The sequence below is a fragment of the Scyliorhinus torazame genome, chromosome 14 (genome assembly GCF_047496885.1).
Source record: "Scyliorhinus torazame isolate Kashiwa2021f chromosome 14, sScyTor2.1, whole genome shotgun sequence".
In the NCBI taxonomy this organism is placed as follows: Eukaryota; Metazoa; Chordata; class Chondrichthyes; order Carcharhiniformes; family Scyliorhinidae; genus Scyliorhinus; species Scyliorhinus torazame.
Genome location: NC_092720.1, coordinates 205,595,255 through 205,615,524, shown reverse-complemented (window position 1 = coordinate 205,615,524; position 20,270 = coordinate 205,595,255). Strand labels below are relative to the sequence as shown.

At 46.6% G+C, this 20,270-nt stretch overlaps 1 protein-coding gene across 1 annotated transcript in view; it reads right to left on the bottom strand.

Moving 5' to 3' along the window:
- Window positions 1-18,350, bottom strand: part of apom (apolipoprotein M) — a 48,095-nt gene extending 29,745 nt beyond the window's left edge. The window contains exons 1-2 of the mRNA XM_072475491.1: window positions 18,111-18,350; window positions 1,578-1,726 (exon numbers count right to left, since the gene is read on the bottom strand). Of these exons, the coding sequence (XP_072331592.1) occupies window positions 1,578-1,726; window positions 18,111-18,212 (251 nt within the window). The 5' untranslated portion in view covers window positions 18,213-18,350. The remainder of the gene's footprint in view (window positions 1-1,577; window positions 1,727-18,110) is intronic.
- Between the last annotated feature and the right edge of the window lie 1,920 nt (window positions 18,351-20,270).

Genomic DNA, 20,270 nt, shown 5'->3' with positions numbered 1-20,270 from the left:
TGAGGGGGGGGGGCAGTTGACTGCACGTAGAATACTAGAATCTAATCGAGGGGTTCAGATAGTTTACATGTAGGGCAAGATTTTCTGGACATTCATGCTGGCGGGATGTTACGATCTGAAGGGCTTCCTAGAAAGAGCAGGTGCTCTGTCTGCGTGCTGCCCCCACACCTCATTTTTCGAGGCGATTCTTCAGAACAAAGATATAGCCTCTTTATAAAAACTGTATTTAGAAAGAACACCTGCTCAAAAGAGGAAGCACTTCAGAGTTAATGCACCCCTGTAGAGCTATATAAACAAACAGCTGTGATCATTCCTTTGCAATAGCCAGGACCTGTCAATCAAGAGGCTTGTAAAAGGCAATGGACTGTGAAATTGCATGCAAACAATGCAGTCCAAAAATTTTAGGCCTCTCAGCACACAGAAAGGCTTGAAAAATTTAAAGGAAATTAACTTGACTGTGGAAAAAGCACTTCAAAGGTTTCCACCACATTAATAGGTAGACTTGAACTGTCTTCTGACAGAAGTTTGGACGAGACATGCTGGGACAGAGTTTAAAGGTTTTATGGTTACAGAGAGAAGAGCTTCACGTTTTTCTGATAGATCATTGATATTGACATGCTGGGCGGCAGTTTAAAGGTTTCAAGGCTACAGAGGGAACGCTTTCACCTTCCTCTGACAGATCTTTTAGCTTGCCATACTGGAAGAGACATCAAAGACTTCCAAAACATGAGCGAAGACTTTGAACTGAAACTTTACATGTTGAAAGATAACTCCGATAACTTCAGGCCTTCCCTCTCTCCTCAACTCTCCCCCAACATTCCAATTCCCTACTGTCCAAACTCCAGACCTCCATGACCCTTCCTGCCCTGAGACCCCAAACATTCCCCTTCCTGGAATCCCAGGGTTTAGGCTCCAGGGACTGCACGCAGTTCCAGTCCTGACCACTGCAGCTTCTGGCGCTGCAGCTCTCTGTCTCAGGTGGGACTTCCTCCGGAGTGAGGGGTGGAACTCCTCCTTGTGGCCAATTAATGCTCATTGGAGCCCAAAATCTCTCTGGGACAGACATGTCGGGAAACTATACCATCCCAAAAATCCTGGCCATAAGAATCTGAGGGGACATGACAGGGTGGACAATGAAAGGATTTCCCTTGTGGGAGAGACTAGAACCAGGAGACAGTTTAAAAATACGAGGTCTCGCTTTGAAGACAAAAAATATTTTCTCTTTTAGGGTTGTGAGTCTTTGGAACTCTCTTCCCTAGGGAAGGGTGGAAGCAGGGTTCTTGAATATTTTTAAGGTTGCATTAGATAGATTGTTTATCGATAAGGGAGTCATAGGGTATAGGCGGTAGGAATGAAAGTGAAGTTGAAGCCACAATTAGATCAGCCTTGATCCTACTGAATGGCGGAGCCGGTGTGAGGGACTGAATGGCTGACTATCTGCTCATTCGTATGTTTGTTTGTATGTACAGCACAAAGGGAGGAGTCCATTCGGTCCATCGTGCTTGTTCAACCACATTGGGAGGAATGATTGTGGTCAACCCAAGCCCAAATAAATAAATAAGCAGTGAAGTACGCACTGGCTGAGACGCATCTCTGCTTTTAGCTGCAACATCTGCGTGTCCTTCACGGGTGCGAGCAGGAAGGCTGCACTGTCCATGCCACTGAATTTAACCAGCGAGTCTTTCGATTCCGCTGCCACTGCGAGGAAGAACCATTTGCCCGAGTACTGCGGGAGGAAAAAGAAAACAAACCCCATCAGGGAAACTCCATAGAGATCGCAGACAAAGTTACCCTGTCTAATGGGGAAGGCTTAGAAGTATTAGAAGGTGTCTCCAACATTGAAAAAAGAGCATATCAACAGATGAGGCTAAAAGTTATAAAAAAGACAGGATAATTAGAGTACGAGAGGAAGTTAGCTGGAAATATGAAAATGGATAGTAAGAGTTTCTATAGATATATTTTTTTTAAAGTTGACAAAGTGAGCATTGGTCCTGTAGAAAGTCAGTTTGAGGAGTTAATAATGGAAAAGAAGGAGATGGCAGATGAGTTGACCAGGCATTTTCCATTGGTCTTCACTATAGGGCATCCCAGCAACATCCCAGAAATGGCTGTAAATCAGGGAATGAAAGGGAGGGAGGAACTCAGGAAGATTACAATCGGCAGCGAATTGTTGGAGCTGTGGGTTGACAAGTTCCTGTGACCTGATGAATTTCATCATCGGATGTGAAAGTAAGTGGTTGATGAGATAATTGATGCATTGGTTTTAATTTTCTAAAGTTCACTATATTTGGTCAGATTCCATTAGATTGGAAAGTAGCCAACATAACTCCTTTTTTTCAAAAAGGAAGGGAAACAGAAAGTAGGAAACTATCGGCCAGTGACTTAACATCTGTCAAAGGGAAAATATTAGAAGCTGGTGTTAAAAGAAGTTATAGCAGGGCATTTAGATGAATTGAAGTTGATTAGGCACAGTCCACATGGTGTTGCAGAAGGAAATTATGTTTAATGTATTGGAGTTCTTGGAAGAAATAACAGGTGCTGTGGATATAGGGGAACAAGTGGATGTAGTGTACTTAGATTCTCAGGAGGCATTTGATAAGGTGCCATATCCAAGGTTATTGTGTAAAACAGAAATTCATGGTGTTGGGGTTAACATATTGACACAAATAGAAAATGGGCTGGCGAACAGGAAACAGCGTCAATGGGTGTTTTTCAGGTTGTGATGAGTGGTGTGAACAGGGCTCAGTCCTGGGGCTTAAATTATTTACAATTTGTATAAATGGTTTGGATGCAGGGACTGCTGATATGGTCGCTAAATCTGTTGGTGACACATAGATAGTTGGGAAAGTAAGTTGTGAAGAAATGGTACAGGAGGGAGGGTTTTAGTTTCCTGGATCACTGGGTCTGTTTCTGGGGAAGGTGGGACCTGTACAAGTCGATGGGTTACACTTGAATTGGAATTGGACCAATATCCTAGCGGCGAGGTTCGTATGTGCTGTTGAGGGGTGGCTTTGCTGTGGGATGGGTTGTAGAGTGGAGGTACGGTACGGGGTCATGCACAGTTAAATATAGGAGAAAATATTGTGTCAGCCTGGGAGGCAGAGCAAATATAGACGTGTTAAGGCACAATGGAATATGGCACGGCTGGATGGTATTTATTTTAATGCAAGGAGCCTTAAGGCTGGTGAACTGAGGATGTTGATTAACACATGGAAGTAAGATATTATTACTATCACGGAGACATGTTTGAGGGAGGGGCAGGACTGGCAGCTCATGAAATATTTCAGGGTATATAATCTTTTGGCGAAGCGGTTGGGCCGGGGTCTGTGTGTGTGTTGGGGGGGGGGGCGGTGTCACAATATTGATCAAGGAATTAATTACTGCAACCAGGACAGATGATATCTTAGCAGGCTCTTCAATTGAGGCCATATGGGTGGAACCTAAAAACATAAATGGGACAATCACATTGCTGGGAGTGGACTTTGGGCTCCAAACAGACAGGGAGATATAGAAGAGTAGATATGAAGGCAGACCTCAGAGAAGTGTAAAAACAACAGGGTTATAATAGTAAGGGATTTCAACTTCCCCAATATTAATTGGTATATGCAGAGTGTGAAAGGTTTAGAGGGAGTGGAATTCTTAAAGTGCATCCTGGAGAGCTTTTTGAGCCAGCCAAAATCTGATAAGAGGGGTCGGTGCTTGATCTAGTTTTAGGGAATGAAGCCGGGCAGATAGTAGAAGTATCAATGAGGGAGCATTTTAGTGATAGTGAGCACAAATCAGTAAGATTTAAGGTAATAATGGAAAAGGACAACAGTAGGCCAGAAATAAATGTTCTGAATGGGGGAAGTTCAACTTTAATAGGAAAAGACAGGATCTGGCCAAATGGACTGTAGGTATATCCATATCACAACAGTGGGAGCATTTAAAGGAAATAGAGAGAGTACAAAGCCATCAAGTTCCAGTAGAGGTAACGGGTGGGACCTAAAGGTCCAGAGAATCCGGGATGTCAAGGGAGATACGAGATTGGATAAGGGAAAAAAAGGAAGACTTGTGGTAGATACAGGAGACTGAAAATGGTGGTTAATAGAAAGCTCAGGAGAGCAAATAGGTGGGCAAAATAAAGGAAAATGCCAAGGTTTTTTATAATATATCAAAGGCAAAAGAGTAACCAGTGCAAGTTTAGGGCCTGTTAGGGACCAAAGTGGCAACCTGTGTGTGGAGCCAAAAGATATAAGTGAGGTATTAAAGTAGTATTTTGCATCTGTATTCACCAAGGAGAAGGACAATGTGATTGGGGCTATGATGTAATTGAACAGATTAGCATTGAGAGGGAGGAGGTGTTAGTAGTTTTAGCTGAGTTAAAAGTGGATAAATCCCCAGGCCCAGATGAGGTGTATCCTAGGCTGCTGTGTGTGGCAAGAGAAGAGATTTCTGGGGCTCTGGTATTAATTTTCAAAATCTCTCTGGTCACAGGAGAGGTGCCAGAGGACTGGAGGACAGTTATAATGTGTATTACCATTATTCAAGAAGAGAAGTAGGGATAGACCATGTACTTATAGGCCAGAGAGTCTAATATCACTGATAAAGAAATTATTGGAACAAATTCTGAGGGACAGAATTAACCTCCACTTGGCGGGGCAAGGAATAATCAAGGATAGTCAGCATGGCTTTACCGAGGGGAAATCATGGCGAACAAATTTGATTGACTATTTTGAATAGGTGACTCGTGTAGATGAGGGCAGTGCGGTTCATGTAGTCTACATGGGTCTCAGTCAGGTTTTAGACAAGGTCACACATGGGAGATTGATCAAGAAGGTAAGAGCTCATTAGATCCAGGACAATTTGGCAAATTGCCTCAGAGGCAGAGGATGTTGGTCGAAGGTTGTTTCTATGACTGAAGCCGGTGTCCAGTGATGTACAGCAGGTATCAATGCTAGGTGCCTTGCTGTTTGTAGTGTACCTTAATGATCCAGATCAGGGTTTTTCAGGGTGCGGGTTGCAACCCGCAGCTGGCTCATAGGTGAGTGTCAGGAGGTTCGCGGCCTCCTGTGGTGATCCCCATCACAGGTGATGTGGTCCAATGGCCGCTACCGAACTTTTTATTGAAAATGACAGCCACTACCGCCTTTTAAATGAGAAATAGATGAGGCTGTGTGCAGTCTTCCAACCATAAGTGGCAGCAGTGAGCAGGTCATGCGCCCTGCATAGAAACTTGACTTTAAGCACCCTGTATGTACGAGCTATGGTGCCAAATCGCAGAGGAGAGCTTCTTCCATTTTTTTTTAGCTGCGAGCAAGCAAGGAAAGGCACTGTGAAGCTGAACCTTTTGGTTACAAGGAGAGGTGGGCAAGGTACAAATAGGCAGTGTACCTATTGGCCAGGATCTCACATCTGAATCTGCTGGAGAGAGCTGCTCAGGAGATTCCAGGGCAGGACAAAGCAGTGCTAGCTTTGTACAGAGCTCCAGGGCTGCTGGTTAACAGCCTACAAAGAAAAAAATTAACTCCGGAACAGTGAAAAGATGATTTCTTGAGGTATGGTTTTGTCAATTGTGCCAATGCAAATAAGAATGCAAGGTCCATGTGTGTTATTTTCAGGGAAGTAAGTGCAAATGAGAGGATAAGTTTCGGATTTTGAAAGAGAAGCGTGGGTGATAAATTCCTTTTGAGGTTGAGAATTACTTACTGCTGACTCCAAATAAAAAGACTATGCTGCTGTACCTGACCTGTGACAACACATTAAAAACATGCCAAAATTCCACGAGTCTGTCAGCATTCTGATACTGCATCTCCCAGAAGTATCCAGTGCTGAGTAAAACAAGCATTTTGTGCTATTGCCCTTCGCAACAACCTACATGTACGAGGTTGGATTTTCCAGTCTCACAAAGGTGAAAACAGCACAAAGCAACCAGCTGAGCTCCACACCTGATATGCACATTGCCCTATACTCCTGAACCTGACAGGAGTGAAATCATGAGGATCAAGCAGACTCCCCTTTCGCATTAAAGTAAGCAATTATAATGTGTGTTGCGAAGGTCGGTCGGTGGATTGCGAAGGTCAGCAGGGATGGGTTCCAAAGGTCAGCCTCTTGGCAAAAATGGGTCCTGGGGAAGAACATTTGAAAAATACTTATCCAGATGGGAATGTGAGAGGTATGATCAGTGTGTTTGCAGATGACACAAAAATTGGTGGTGTGGTAAATAGTGATGTGGAAAGAGGGTGATATAGACAGGCTAGTCAGATGGGCAGAGCAGTGGCAAATGAAATCTGAAAAGTGTGATGTGTATTCTGGGAAGACTAACAAGGCAGGGGAAGACACTATAAATGGTAGGAAATACAGAGGATCAGAGGGACCATAGCATGCATGTCTATAGGTCCCTGAAGGCAGTGGGACAGGTAGATAAGGTGGTTCAAAAGGCCTGGATACTTGCCTTTATTAGCTGAGAAGTGTAGGGAGGTAATGATGGAGCTGTATAAAATGCTGGATAGGCCACAGCTAGAGTACTGTGTGCATTTCTGGTATCCACTCTTCGTCTTTGTGAGACCAGAAAATCCAACCTCGCTCATGTAGACCGTCATGAAGGGCAATAGCAACAAAATGCTTGTTTTACTCAGCACAGGATACTCCTGGGAGATGCTACTCCAGAATACTGACAGCCTCATGGGCTTTTGGCATGTTTTTAATGTGCTCTCGCAGGTCAGGTACAGCAGCATAGTCTCTATATTTGGAATCAACTGTAAGTAAATTACAGACTCTGGGGTCTCAACTTCAAAAGAACTTTTTCATCCATCATTTCTCTTTCAAAATCTGAAACTTCTCCTTTCATTTGCCAGTACTTCTCTGCATATAACACAAATGTGTTTTGCATCCCTTTTTGCACTGGCACAATTGACAAAACCATACCTCAAGAAATCATCTTTAAACAGCTTTGTTCCCGAGTTGAGTTTCTTCTTTGTAGGCTGTTAACCAGAAGCCCTGAAACTCCACACAGAGCTAACACTCCTCTTCTCCTGAGCAGCTCTCTCCAGCAGATTCAGATGTGAGACCCTGGCCAGTAGGTACTCTGCCTATTTGTGTCTTGGCTGTCCAAACAAATCATCTTCACAGTCCTCTTGCCTTGCTTGCTAGCAGCTAGAAAATGGAGGAATCTCTCCTCCATGATTTGGTGGAGAGAATGGAAAAGTTGGGATTGATCTTTGAGCAGTGAAGGTTACCCGAGGAGATTTACCTGAGGTGCTCAAAATCATAAAGGGTTTTCATACAGTAAATAAGGAGAAACTGTTGGGAAAACAGAGAAGAAATTATTTTATATATTTTGATTTATTATGATGTAGAATGCATTCTCCTTAAAGGGTGGTTGAAGAAGATTCAGTAATTTTCAATGGGAAATTAGATAAATACTTGAGAAGAAGAGTAGCAAGGATATGAGAAAATATCAGGTGAGTGGGATTGGATGGATAGACCTTTCTCGGAGCCTGCTCAGGCCCAATGAGCCAAATACGCACTTTAGTAACATCAATGATTCTATATCCATTATTCTATATATGAACTATCTGAACCCCTCGATTAGATTCCAGTCTGTAACTCACTCCCAGGTATCCATTATTCTATATATAAACCATCTGAACCCCTCGATTAGATTCCAGTCTGTAACTCACTCCCCAGGTATCCATTATTCTATATATAAACCATCTGAACCCCTCGATTAGATTCCAGTCTGTAACTCACTTCCAGGTATTTAAAGTGCCCAATCATTTTTCTCCAATTAAGGGGCAATTTAGCGTGGCCAACCCACCTAACCTGCACATCTTTGTGTTGTGGGGGTGAAACCCACGCAGTCACGGGGAGAATGTGCAAACTCCACACAGACAGTAACCCAGGGCCGGGATTCGAATCCGGGTCCTCAGCGCCGCAGTCCCAGTGCTAACCATTGCACCACATTCATAGAACATAGAACATTACAGCGCAGTACAGGCCCTTCAGCCCTCGATGTTGCGCCGACCTGTGAAACCACTCTAAAGCCCATTTACACTATTCCCTTATCGTCCATATGTCTATCCAATTACCATTTGAATACCCTTAGTGTTGGCGAGTCCACTACTGTTGCAGACAGGGCATTCCACACCCTTACTACTCTCTGAGTAAAGAACCTACCTCTGACGTCTGTCTTATATCTATCTCCCCTCAATTTAAAGCTATGTCCCCTCATGCTAGACATCACCATCCGAGGAAAAAGGCTCTCACTGTCCACCATATCCAATCCTCTGATCATCTTGTATGCCTCAATCAAGTCACCTCTTAACCTTCTTCTCTCTAACGAAAACAGCCTCAAGTCCCTCAGCTTTTCCTCATAAGATCTTCCCTCCATACCAGGCAACATTCTGGTAAATCTCCTCTGCACCCTTTCCAATGCTTCCACATCCTTCCTATAATGCGGTGACCAGAATTGCATGCAATACTCCAAATGCGGCCGCACCAGAGTTTTGTACAGCTGCATGACCTCATGGCTCCGAAACTCAATCCCTCTACCAATAAAAGCTAACACACCATACGCCTTCTTAACAACCCTCTCAACCTGAGTGGCAACTTTCAGGGATCTATGTACATGGACACCGAGATCTCTCTGCTCATCCACACTGCCAAGAATCTTACCATTAGCCCAGTACTCTGTCTTCCTGATATTCCTTCCAAAATGAATCACCTCACACTTTTCTGCATTAAACTCCATTTGCCACCTCTCAGCCCAGCGCTGAAGCTTATCTATGTCCCTCTGTAACTTGTAACATCCTTCCGCACTGTCCACAACTCCACCGACTTTAGTGTCATCTGCAAATTTACTCACCCATCCTTCTACGCCCTCCTCCAGGTCATTTATAAAAATGACAAACAGCAGTGGCCCCAAAACAGATCCTTGTGGTACACCACTAGTAATTGGACTCCAGTCTGAACACTTCCCATCAACCACCACCATTTGTCTTCTTCCAGCTAGCCAATTTCTGATCCAAACTGCTAAATCTCCCTGAATCCCATGCTTCCGTATTTTCTGCAGTAGCCTACCGTGGGGAACATTATCAACGCTTTACTGAAATCCATATACACCATATCAACTGATTTACCCTCATCCACCTGTTTGGTCACCTTCTCAAAGAACTCAATAAGGTTTGTGAGGCACGACCTACCCTTCATGAAACCGTGTTGACTATGTCTAATCAAATTATTCCTTTCCAGATGATTATACACCCTATCTCTTATAAACCTTTCCAAGATTTTGCCCACAACAGAAGAAAGGCTCACTGGTCTATAGTTACCGGGGTTGTCTCTACTCCCCTTCTTGAACAAGGGGACAACATTTGCTATTCTCCAGTCTTCTGGCACTATTCCTGTTGACAAAGATGACTTAAAGATCAAAGCCAAAGGCTCAGCAATCTCCTCCCTAGCTTCCCAAAGAATCCTAGGATAAATCCCATCCGGCCCAGGGGACTTATCTATTTTCACCCTTTCCAGAATTGTTAACCCCTCCTCCTCATGAACCTCAAGCCCTTCTAGTCTAGTAGCCTGAATCTCAGTATTCTCCTCGACAACATTGTCTTTTTCCTGTGTGAATACTGACGAAAAATATTCATTTCGCACCTCTCCGATCTCCTCGGACTCCAAGCACAACTTCCCACTACTGTCCTTGACTGGCCCTACTCTTACCCGAGTCATTCTTTTATTCCTGACGTATCTATAGAATTCCGCCCCCATTATTCCATATATAATCCATCCAAACCTCTCGATTAGATTCCAGTCTGTAATTCATTCCCAGGTATCCATTATTCTATAGAAAAACCATCTGAACCTTTCGATTAGATTCCAGTCTGTAACTCACTCCCAGATATCCATTATTCTATCTTTAAACAATCTGAACCCCTCGATTAGATTCCAGTCTGTAACTCACTCCCAGGTATCCATTATTCTATATATAAACCATCTGAACCCTTTGATTAGATTCCAGTCTGTAACTCACTCCCAGATATCCATTATTCTATCTTTAAACAATCTGAACCCCTCGATTAGATTCCAGTCTGTATCTCACTTCCAGGTATCCATTATTCTATATATAAACCATCTGAACCCCTCGATTAGATTCCAGTCTGTAACTCACTCCCGGGGATCCATTATTCTATATATAAACCATCTGAACCCCTCGGTTAGATTCCAGTCTGTAACTCACTCCCGGGTATCCATTATTCTATATATAAACCATCTGAACCCCTCGATTAGATTCCAGTCTGTAACTCACTCCCAGGTATCCATTATTCTATATATAAACCATCTGAACCCCTCGATTAGATTCCAGTCTGTAACTCACTCCCAGGTATCCATTATTCTATATATAAACCATCTGAACCCCTCGATTAGATTCCAATCTGTAACTCACTCCCAGGTATCCATTATTCTATATATAAACCATCTGAACCCTTTGATTAGATTTTGGACTGTAACTCACTCCTGCATATCCATAGCCCAATACACTGCGTGTAATCTACTGGCCGCAACCCCTCCGAACTGGGGCGCAAAGCGGACGGAAGATGTCGAGAGATGCCTCTTCCGGGATTTACCCAACTCACCACACCTCGCGAGATCTAACGTCATCTGCAAGACGTCACCATCTGGATCTTGCCCATTGTTGGCCGGATCATTATTTGACAAATTTGCATATTACAGTGAGTAGCTAGTCTCACTCTAATGTTCACTCGCCTGATCTACCCAAGGCTTTGGGATATAACCCCTCCGTCTCAGAAACCTATGGCGAACGCCATTCTGTTAAGATGGTGACAGGCGGAATGGAATTTGGGGGATCTCCCAGGGAATCGGAGGCCCGTGGATGGTTGGCCTCTCGGGAAGGTGGTACCCAGGCACTGCTGTTGTGACCTGAACTCTTGCACCCTGGCAGTGCCACCTGGGTGCCAGCCTGACATTGCCAGACAGGCAGTGCCAAGGTGCCTGTCATTTTAAACACGCAGCGGATCGGGCTTTGGGGTGTCCCTGTGTAAGGTGAGGTGCGATGGTGCTTGAGGACCCCCGGATTGAGGCATTCCGGGGGTCTCCTGAGAGAATCGAGAGATCGGGGTGGATTTTGCTGGTCCTTCCCCACCTGTATGGGGGTCTTCTTGAGGGTGAAAGGTGTGTGTGCCCAAGAAAGGTAATATTCCTCTGGTGAGACTGAGGCATGGATCAGAGGACGAGAAGTCCGACGAGAAAGAGGGAGCTGCTGGAACAGGGCAGTTTTAATGGTGTACCGCAAGATGGCGGAGGACAAGGGGGAAGCACTCCCCACCCAGTGGCCCAGGCGCAACTGGTGGAGTTTTTGAATAATAAGTTACAGCAGCAGAGGCCTTGGAGCACCTGGCTAAGGTGGTGGAGCCGCTTAGGACGGCTATTGAGAAATTGAGACAGAGGCTGGAGGCTCAGGGCCTGTCGAGATAGAAGGTGGAAGAGGCAGTGGGGGAAGCATGAGACTCGCTGGCGGCGGAGTTGGGGCTGTTGGTGGGCCAGAAGAGTGGAGTTTGGGTTAATGTCGATGGGGAAGGTGGTGGGGCAATTGCGGAGGGCAAGAGTGACAGTGTATGGGGAGTAGGCAAGTAGGATGCTAGCCCATCAGTTGAGAAAGCCGGCAGCAGTGAGGGAGATCGGTAGAGTGGGGGATGAAGGGGGTAAGGTGGTGATGGACCTGGAGGGAATGAATGGGGTTTTGAGGCCTTCTGCATGAGCCGTAGCCCCTGGAGGCGGTTCCTGAATGGGTTGGAGTTGGAGTTTCCCAAGGTGGAGGAAGTGTCAGCAAATGTGCAGAGATTACTAAACGTGATTATGAAGCCCTCAGGGGGGCAAGAGGTTGAGGTAGCGATGCCGGTGGACACGGAGAAGGTTTTTGATCGGGTGGAGTGGGTGTATTTGTTCGAGGTACTGGGGAGTTTCGGGTTCGGACAGGGATTTGTGAATTGTGTCCAGTTGCTGACTAAGGCGCCATTGGCGAGTGTGCGGACGATCCAAGTGAGTTTGGGGAACTTTGGGCTTCACCGTGGGTCGAGACAGGAATGCCCGCTCTCCCTGTTGCTTTTCACCTTGACGATAGAGCTGCTGGCAACTATGCTCAGGGCGTTGAGGGATTGGAGAGGGATTGAGTTGGGGGGGGGGGGTGTCGAGCATAGGGTTTTGCTGTATGCGACCGATCTGTTATTACATATTTCAGACCCGGTGGGCAGAATTGGGGGCCGGGGCGGGGGTGGGTGGGGGGGGGGGGGGGGGGGGGGGGGGGGCGGTGATCATGGGGATTTTGCAAGAATTGACCGATTTTCTGGATACAATTTGAATATGGGAAGGAGTGATGTGTTCCTGATCAATGCTAGGGGGCAGGAAAGTAGGTTGGGGAGCTGCTGTTTAGGGTGGTGGGGACGAGTTTTAGATACCTCGGTGTTCAAGTGGCACGGAGTTCGTCCGAGCTGCTTAAGTTGAATTTGGCCCAATTGGTAGATGAGATAAAGGCGGATTTTAGGAGGTGGGATGTGTCACTAGCAGGGCAGGTGCAGACAGAGGTGGAAACCGCTCATCAATTTCTTCAAGGAAGATTGAGGGTCAGCAATGAGGGGCCCTCAAAGGGGGGGTAAAGGGTTAAAACAGGGAAGGCGGGACATGGTTGGGGGTCGGTGGCAGGTGGGGCTGGAGGGTTGGGGTTGTTATTGGGTTGATGTTGTCTTCTGATGTTCTTTGGTTGTTCACTTGATATTTTGTATATTTATATTTTTGTTGAAAAGCCTTTTCTCACAACCTCGGGACGGTTCAGAGAACTGCACAGTCAGCGAAGAACTGTTTGCAGTTCAGTCACCGATGTGATGTGGGAAACACAGCAGCCAATTTGCGCGCAGTACTCCTGAAGGAGGTTTTGTGTTCAGTGGGTAGAGTCCCTGCCTCAGAGCCGGAAGCTCTGGGTTCGATTCCCAGGACTTGATGGTTGATAATGTGACCAGCATGTTGAGTGTTAACCTGAAAAGTACTTCATTTAAAAAAAAAAAATTTAGAGTACCCAATTCATTTTTTTCAATTAAGGGGCAATTTAGCGTGGCCAATCCACCTACCCTGGGCATCTTTGGGTAGTGGGGGCGAAACCCACGCAAACACGGGGAGAATGTGCAAACTCCACACGGACAGTGACCCCGAGCCGGGATCGAGCCTGGGACCTCGGCGCCATGAGGCAGCAGGGTTAACCCACTGTGACACCATGCTGCCCTCTGGAAAGTACTTCCAACACGCCCCAAGTGGGAGAGACTGCTAGTCAGCCATGCTTGATGCGGACTGGTGCCCACCTCAAGTAATAAGCCCCTGGCGACAGACTAATGATCTATCCCAGGGAAAATGTTATGGGAACAGATGAAAATCTGCCTTTGTGAACTACTAGGTGTGGGGAAAAGAAAGAAGAAACTAAGCAACTGGAAACAGTGATGCGATCATTACCAGATAATCTGTTTCTGTGATGTGGGAAAGATATTGGGCAGAACACCAGGAAAACTCAGCTGCTCTTCAAAGCGGGATCATTTACATCCACCTGAGAGGAGGTGGGGCCTCAGTTTAATCTCCCGTCCAAAAGACAGTACCTCTGCCAGCGCAGCACTCTCTCCGTACTGCAACCCAGTGTCAGACTTGATTTTGTCTTCAAATCTCTGGAGTGCGACTCTCTGATTCACAGATGTGAGCGGCTACTCGCTGACCCAGAGCTCTGCTTAGCCCCACTATCACCAGTATAGAACAGCTCAATTACTTAGCAGCAGCATTCTCAGGGGGCTGGACAGGGTAGATGTTGAGAGGATGTTTCCTCTTGTAGGAGAGTCTAGGACCAGAGGGCATAATCTCAGAGTAAGGAGTCGCTCATTTCAGTCAGAGATGGGGAGGAATTTCTTCCCATCAGAGTAGTGAATCTGTGGATTTGTTAACGCAGAGGGCTGTGGAGGATGTGTCTTTAAGTATGTTCAAGGTTGAGATAGACAGATTTTTAATCAATAAGGCAATCAAGGGTTATGGGGATGGCAGGAACGTGGAGTTCCGGTTTATCATATCAGATTAGTCTTGGTCTGGTTGAACGACAGATCAGACTCAATGGGCCGAATGGTCTATGTCTGCTGCTATGTCTTGGAGTCTTATTGAAGCAAAGCACAAATGAGGGAAAAAGCAAACTACTAGGCTGCATTGACAGCACAGATCAACCATGAACTAATTGAATGGCGGAACATGCTCGATGGGCTGAATGGCCTGCTGCATTTCTAACGTAACATGGTCAATATTTATCCTTCAACCAAGATAACTAAAAACAGCTAGTCTAGTCTTCATCACATGACTGCTTGGGGAGGGAGAGGGCAGTGTGCAAATTGTCTGCGTCAATACAACAATGACCACACTTCAAACCTTATCCACTTGCCTGATAAGTGTGAGGTGATTCATTTTGGTAGGACAAATTTGAATGCGGATTACAGGGTTAACGGCAAGGTTCTGAAGAATGTGGAGGAGCAGAGAGACCTTGGAGTTCATGTCCATAGATCGCTGAAAGTTGCCACCCAAGTGGATAGAGCCGTGAAGAAAGCCTCTCGTGTGTTAGCATTTATTAACAGGGGGATTGAGTTTAAGAGCTGTGGGATTATGCTGCAACTGTACAAGGCCTTGGTTAGACCACATTTGGAGTATTGTGTGCAGTTCTGGTCACCTCATTATAGGAGGAGTGTGGAAGCATTGGAAAGGGTGCAAAGGAGATTTACAAGGATGCTGCCTGGATTGGAGGGTGGGTCTTATGAGGAAAGGTTGAGGGAGGTAGGGCTTTTCTCATTGCAGCGAAGGAGGATAAGAGGTCACTTGAGGCGTATACGATGATGAGAGGGTTAGGTAGAGTGGATGTTCAGCGATTTTCCTCGGGTGGATGTAGCTGTTACAAGGGGGCATAACTATAAGGTTCATGGTGGAAGATATAGGAGGGATGTCAGAGGTAGGTTCTTTACTCAGAGAGTGGTTGGGGAGTGGAACGCACTCCCAGCTATGGTAGTGGAGTCGGACACTGTCGGAACATTCAAGTGGTTATTGGATAGGCATATGGAGCACACTGGAATGATTGGGAGTAGGTTGATTTGATCTTAGTTTCAGACTAGTTCGGCACAACAGCATGGGCCGAAGGGCCTGTACTGTGCTGTACAGTTCTGTGTTCTATGTTCTAAAACAAAAGTATTCAATTGGCTATGAACACACTGGGTCACGCTGAGGATGTGAATGTTACTATATAAAATGCAAGTTTTTTTTAACCTAATTGTTAGTGGGTAAGTGAGCCAACCCCCTGCCTCTGTAACCTCTCTCGACCCGACTGATCTCAGCGCACCATCAATCACAACCTATTTCCATCAAAGAACATAGAACAAAGAAAAGTACAGCACAGGAACAGGCCCTTCGGCCCTCCAAGCCTGCGCCAACCATGCTGCCCGTCTCAACTAAAATCTTCAACATTTCCAGGGTCCGTATCCCTCTATTCCGATCCTATTCATCTATTTGTCAAGATGCCCCTTAAAGTTCACTATCGTCCCTGCTTCCACCACCTCCTCTGGCAGCGTGTTCCAGGCACCCACTACCCTCTGTGCAAAAAACTTGCCTCGTAAATCTCCTCTAAACCTTGCCCCTCGCACCTTAAACCTATGCCCCCTAGTAATTGACCTCTCTACCCTGGGAAAAAGCCTCTGACTATCCACTCTGTCTATACCCCTCATAATTTTTTAGACCTCTATCAGGTCACCCCCTCAACATCCGTTGTTCCACTGAGAACAAACCAAGTTTATTCAACCTCTCCTCATAGCTAATGCCTTCCATACCAGGCAATATTCTGGTAAATCTCTTCTGCACTCTCTCTAAAGCCTCCACATCCTTCTGGTAGTGTGGCAACTAGAATTGAACACTATACTCCAAGTGTGGTCTAACTAAGGTTCTATACAGCTGCAACATGACTTGCCAATTTTTATACTCAATGCCCCAGCCAATGAAGGCAAGCATGCCGTTTGCCTTCTTGACTACCTTCTCCACCTGTGTTGCCCCTTTCAGTGACCTGTGGACCTGTACACCTAGATCTCTCTGACTGTCAATACTCTTGAGGGTTCTACCATTCACTGTACTATTATTGGCCATGCCTTCAGCTGCCTGCACCCTAAGCTCTGGAACTCTGTCCCTAAATCTCACCACCTCCCTCCTTTAAAGATGGTCCTTAAAGCTCTTTGATTCCTGCCCTAACGTGTCCTTGTGTGGCTCAGTGTCAAAGTTTGTTGCTGTGAGGCACTTTGGGCCGTTTTACGATGTTAAAGATGCTACGGGAATGCAAGTTATCATTGTTGTGCTGGGCAACACGGTGACACAGTGGTTAGCACTGCAGTCTCACGGCGCCGAGTTCCCAGGTTCAATACCGGCTCTGGGTCACTGTCCGTGTGGAGTTTGCACATTCTCCCCGTGTTTGCGTGGGTTTCGCCCCCACAACCCAAAAATGTGCAAGGTAGGTGGATTGAACATGCTAAATTGCCCCTTAATTGGAAAAAATGAATTGGGTATTCTAAATTTAAAAAAAAAATCTTTAAAAAAAATCATTGTTGTGCTGGCTGGTTACAAAATTCTCAGACATTCCAGGTTTGACCCTGACTTGGTAGAGTCAACTGTTATCAGGCAGGCAGGGGGTGAGGGTGGGGCAAAGGAACCATCCGGATAGTGAAATGAAATGAAAATGAAATGAAATGAAAATCACTTATTGTCACAAGTAGGCTTCAAATGAAGTTACTGTGAAAAGCCCCTAGTCGCCACATTCCGGCACCTGTTTGAGGAGGCTGGTACGGGAATTGAACCGTGCTGCTGGCATGCCTTGGCCTGCTTTCAAAGCCAGCGATTTAGCCCTGTGCTAAACACCCCACTGCCAGTGTATCTGATGTGACAGGCGACAAATATCGTGGACAAAATACACTTTCCCATGCGTTAGTTTCTAACTCCCAATTAAATCTAATAAAAGCACAATGACACATCATGACATAGCTTGATAAAAACAGCACGCGATCCTTCTTGCACCTGTACAACAGAAATTCACCAAATACTTTCATGAATGTCAAAGTGGGGCAGATGTTAACTTCTCAGTGACAGCGAGCTGAGCTGCGATCTTGTTTCACATCTCTCATCATTCTTACTTCCATTCAGCTCATTCTGGGGGAGACGTTAAACAGGGTTGCTGCCTGGCTGTTGACCATCTCGCTCTCTTGTGCAAAACTAAGGTCTACCCAAGATCTATTCCAGTTGCGGTAATGGTGACATGGGCCCATTGACAAGTGGCGGGAGAGAGAATCCTGACATCAGTCAGCGTGCCGCTGAAAACCATGCAGCTGCGGGACCGGGGTATCCCAACCACGATCATTTATTTCACTCGCTCCAGCTGCAAACTGTTCTCCTCCCTGCCCCGCCTTGCCCAAAGCTACCATTGATTCACTGAGTTGATCTTTCTGTCTCTTGAAGCTTCCCGTTCACTGCCTCTACTGGACTTTTGGCTATTTTATTTTCAATTCAACCAACGCCCCAACACCGATTTCCCCCCCGCACCCCTCCACACTCACAGTGCCCCACCACATCTATCTTCCCTCCACTTCTGGCCTGTTCAGACATGTGCTGCTATGGGATATTACTGGCCTCCTTTCCCGGGGCCGTTGCCCTGTCTTTTCACCTCAGGGCCTATGGCGACTTGCACGGCAACAGCAGAGGACACCGCACAAACAATCGCACTCACCCACGCTCGCACTCACCCACGCTCACACACACCCACGCTCACACACACCCACGCTCACACACACCCACGCTCACACACACCCACCCTCACACACACACACACATTTCTCCAACAGGGTAGCAATTTGCCAGCTAGTACTCAAAGCTGAGTTCTCTGTCCTTTCTCCAGGCACAGACGCTCATTCAGGTCACCCCCTGGCTGCTATCAGAAGAGGCCTGAAATCCAACCCCAATCCCTTGCCTGGCTTAACCCGTCCAAGCCGCAGCTGCCTAATCCACCTGGCCTTGTTTTTTTTTACCTGGGTCCGATTGAGGTTTCCGGCAGTCACCTTTTCACCATATTTACATTGTCGAAAGAGAAAGACCAGATAGAAAAAGATTTTCCACAGTTCCTGTAACATGACTGTGCAAAATAAAAACGAGCACTTTCCAAAGCAAATTGGGCTGACTGATTCCCAAATTTACAGCCTTCAGAGTGGATTCCGAGTACTGGACTCCCGAGTACTGGACTCCTTGGTGCTGGGCATTCTATGCTAGCAGGCCAATTATTAACTGCATTTCCCAATAAGGTTGAACCTTGAGCCACGCGGTGGCGGGACAATCAGAAGGAAGCATTGATCCTCGGTAAAGAAGGGTCTGTGGGGGTCAATCTCCCATTTCCTGTTTTTGATTTTCTATCTTTCCCAGTTGTTCTCCCGTTTTGAAAAGACAATTTGCCCATCCCACTGGGAAAGCTACACCTATTTGACCATCGTTTATCGAAATCTTGTAATGCGCATGATGCAAATCCTGTCAACATCCGACACTGAATGAGGCAAAATTATGGTGAAAAATGGTACAGGATTACTTTAGTTATTTTCTACAACCCTCCCCCACCCCCTCCTCACATCGTCCAACTTCCCCCTAATTCTGACTCGAGCAGATCCTCCTTTACTCCTCCACACAGCATCACACATCAATAAATCACCCACAACCTTTCCCACTTCTACTGGGACTGTAAGGGATAGGAGCAGGAGTAGACCACTCGGCCCCTTGAGGCTGCTCCGACAATCAATACGACCATGACTGATCTTCAGCCTCGACTTCACTTTCCTGCCCACTCCCTCTCTCTCCCTTTATTCCCAAGCCACCGAAAGGATGCGTTTCTCAGCCTTAAATATTCTCAGCGATGGAACATCCGGAACCTTCTCCAAAGAGTCATGAAGAATTTGCACCTCGTCTCAGTCCTAAATGATCAACCCCTTATTCTGAGATTGTGCCCCTGTGATCCAGATTCCCCAGCCCAGTGAAACAACCTCTCAGTGTCCACCCTACAGGCCACTTATCAGACTCACATACGTTTCAATTCTTCCAAATTCCAGAGAATATCGGCTCAATTTACACATGAAATGAAAATCGCTTATTGTCACAGTAGGCTTCAAATGAAGTTACTGTGAAAAGCCCCTAGTCGCCACATTCCGGCGCCTGTTCGGGGAGGCTGGTACTCTTCATAGGACAACCCTCTCATCCCAGAAAACAAACTAATTAGTCTGGCCTTGCTTCCCATATATTGTTTTCAGAAACCTTGTTTCCAGATTCCGCCAGTATTACTCCACCAACAAGCAGACTCCGTTGGCAATGTGTCAACCTGATCGCCTCGCACATGAATGTGTGAGGAGAATGGGCTCCCCCCCTCCCCCCTCCCCCTCCCCCCTCCCCCCTCCCCCTCCCCCCCTCCCCCCTCCTCCTCCCCCTCCCCCCTCCTCCCCCCTCCCCCCTCCCCCCCTCCTCCCCCCCTCCCCCTCCCCCTCCTCCCCTCCTCCCCTCCCCCTCCTCCCCCTCCCCCCCTCCTCCCCCCCCTCTGCCCCCCCCCCCCTGTGCAAATAGATCCCAAAATACGCAAGTCGCTTTGCTTTCCAATACAGAAGGTCAGAAAAGGTGATTGTTACAATCAGGCCAATGAAGACAGGGAAAGGAGCTTAAAATGCTGCCAAGTCTGTTTCCAAAACCTAAGAAAGGAAAACATCACTGGGTTTGAGGAAAATCTAGCGGGAGAAAGGAGCAATGGTGCAGTAACCATGGCAAGGAGAGTAGAAGTAGTGCAAGAGCGAGCCTCCATTTGATCGCAAATAGAATCGGGGTCACTGATGTTAGCAGCCCAGCAACCCTCACGTGTTGGCAGCACGGTAGCACACGTGGCTAGCACTGTGGCTTCACAGCGCCAGGGGTCCCAGGTTTGATTTCAGGCTGGGTCACTGTCTGTGCGGAGTCTGCACATCCTCCCCGTGTGTGCGTGGGTTTCCCTCCGGGTGCTCCGGTTTCGTCCCACAGTCCAAAGACGTGCAGGTTAGGTGGATTGGCCATGATAAATTGCCCTTAGTGTCCATAAAGGTTAGGAGGGGTTATTGGGTTATGGGAATAGGGTGGTAGTTAGGGCTGAAATGGGTCGGTGCAGACTCGATGGGCCGAATGGCCTCATT